The sequence below is a fragment of the Manacus vitellinus genome, unplaced genomic scaffold, assembly GCF_001715985.3.
Source record: "Manacus vitellinus isolate BGI_N305 unplaced genomic scaffold, ASM171598v3 scaffold_458_pilon, whole genome shotgun sequence".
Classification (NCBI taxonomy): Eukaryota; Metazoa; Chordata; class Aves; order Passeriformes; family Pipridae; genus Manacus; species Manacus vitellinus.
Window position 1 is genome coordinate 1 of NW_021940570.1, and position 1889 is coordinate 1889.

At 61.7% G+C, this 1889-nt stretch overlaps 1 protein-coding gene across 1 annotated transcript in view; it reads left to right on the forward strand.

Annotated features, from left to right (window-relative positions):
- Positions 1–472: 472 nt before the first annotated feature.
- Positions 473–1889, forward strand: part of LOC103753912 (cyclin-dependent kinase 18) — a gene marked incomplete at both ends in the record, with an annotated part of 2772 nt that continues 1355 nt past the window's right edge. The window contains 5 exons of the mRNA XM_029962297.1: positions 473–567; positions 662–724; positions 1082–1205; positions 1284–1404; positions 1710–1807. Coding sequence (XP_029818157.1) covers positions 473–567; positions 662–724; positions 1082–1205; positions 1284–1404; positions 1710–1807 — 501 coding nt within the window. The remainder of the gene's footprint in view (positions 568–661; positions 725–1081; positions 1206–1283; positions 1405–1709; positions 1808–1889) is intronic.

Below are 1889 nucleotides of genomic sequence, written 5' to 3' on the forward strand. Positions count from 1 at the left end.
GGGTGGGTGATGCAGGGGGTACCTGTGGTCAGTCCCAGGTGGATTTGGGGTGGGTGGTGCAGGAGGAAGTCTGTACCTGAGATCACTCCAGATGGCTTTGGGGTGGGTGATGCAGGGAGATGACTGTGGTCAGTCCCAGGTGGATTTGGGGTGGGTGGTGCAGGGAGATGACTGTGGTCAGTCCCAGGTGGATTTGGGGTGGGTGGTGCAGGAGGAAGTCTGTACCTGAGATCACTCCAGATGGATTTGGGGTGGGTGATGCAGGGGGTACTTGTGGTCAGTCCCAGCTAGATTTGGGGTGGGTGGTGCAGGGGGTACTTGTGGTCAGCCCTGTCTGGATTTGGGGTGGGTGGTGCAGGGGGATGTCTGTGGTCAGTCCCAGGTGGATTTGGGGTGGGTGGTGCAGGGGGTACCTGTGGCCAGCCCCAGGTCCTGCTGCCCCAACCTGTCCCCTGCCCCCCAAACCCTGCAGTGTCGCTGCTGAAGAACCTGAAGCACGCCAACATCGTGACCCTGCACGACATCATCCACACCGAGCGCTCCCTCACCCTCGTCTTCGAGTACCTGGTGGGTCTGGGGGGCTCTCTGGGAACGGGAGGACAGTGTGGGTGGGTGAGGGGGGCCAGGGGAAGGACAGCCTGACCTGTGCCTCCCACTGCAGGACAACGACCTCAAGCAGTACCTGGATAACTGTGGGAACCTGATGAGTGTGCACAACGTGAAGGTAAAGGGGGGTCCCCCCTGCCCCTGCATGTGGGGAGCTCACCCGGAGGCAGGGGAAGGCTGGAGACCCCTTCTCCCTTCAATTCAGCCCTGTTACTCCTCTTTGGCCTTTTTCAGCCTGTTCTGACACTCCACCAGCATTTCTCTGGTCACTGCCACCCTAAATAAAATCACTGTGCGTGCAGACCCGACTGACCCCCCTTTCTGTGTCTCTGAACCCTTCCCTAGAGCATGTCCCACCCCGGGCCAGCTTGGAGGGGTCTTTCCTGGCCATGAGTTTGGGATACCTCGAGGCAGGTTCATTTTTAGGGCCCGTGTCCTAAAAGTGCTGAGTGCAACCCCCTTCTCCTCCCCGCAGATCTTCATGTTCCAGCTGCTGCGGGGTCTGGCTTATTGCCACGGGAGGAAGATCCTGCACCGAGACCTCAAACCCCAGAACCTGCTCATCAACGAGAGGGGGGAGCTCAAACTGGCTGATTTTGGTAGGTGACCCTCTCCGGGGGTGATGCAGCGTTAGGAGGAGGTGCAGCTCCTCTGATGTCCGTCCCTTCCGTCCCCAGGACTCGCCAGGGCCAAGTCAGTGCCCACGAAAACATATTCCAACGAGGTGGTCACGCTGTGGTACCGCCCCCCCGACGTCCTGCTGGGATCCACGGAATATTCCACCCCCATCGACATGTGGTGAGTCACAGCCCCAAATGGGGCTCCCTGGGCTCTCTGGGGTGGTGGGTCAGGAATTTCCATCCCCATCCCCACGGTGTTGGTTATGCCAGAGGGTGGGGGGCTCTCCCAGAGCTGTTTTCCACGTCCCCTGGGGGTCGAGGTCTCCAGAACGTGCTGTCCCCATGGGGGTGAGAGGGGATTAGAAAGGACAGAGCTCCTGGAGGTCATTCCCTTGCTCCAGGAGCCTCATCCCTGGAAAAGTGGGGGGGGTTGCCCGCGGGGCTTGTCCCTCCCTAATCCCGGGGGTGTCTCCCGCGCTCCAGGGGCGTGGGGTGCATCCACTACGAGATGGTGACGGGGCGGCCCATGTTCCCCGGCTCCACGGTGAAGGAGGAGCTGCACCTCATCTTCAGGCTGCTGGGTGAGGGCTGCGCTGTGCCCGCGTCCCCACGCGAGGGCAGTGGCTGCCCGCGGGAGCGGCGGGAGCGGGCACGGCCGGGATG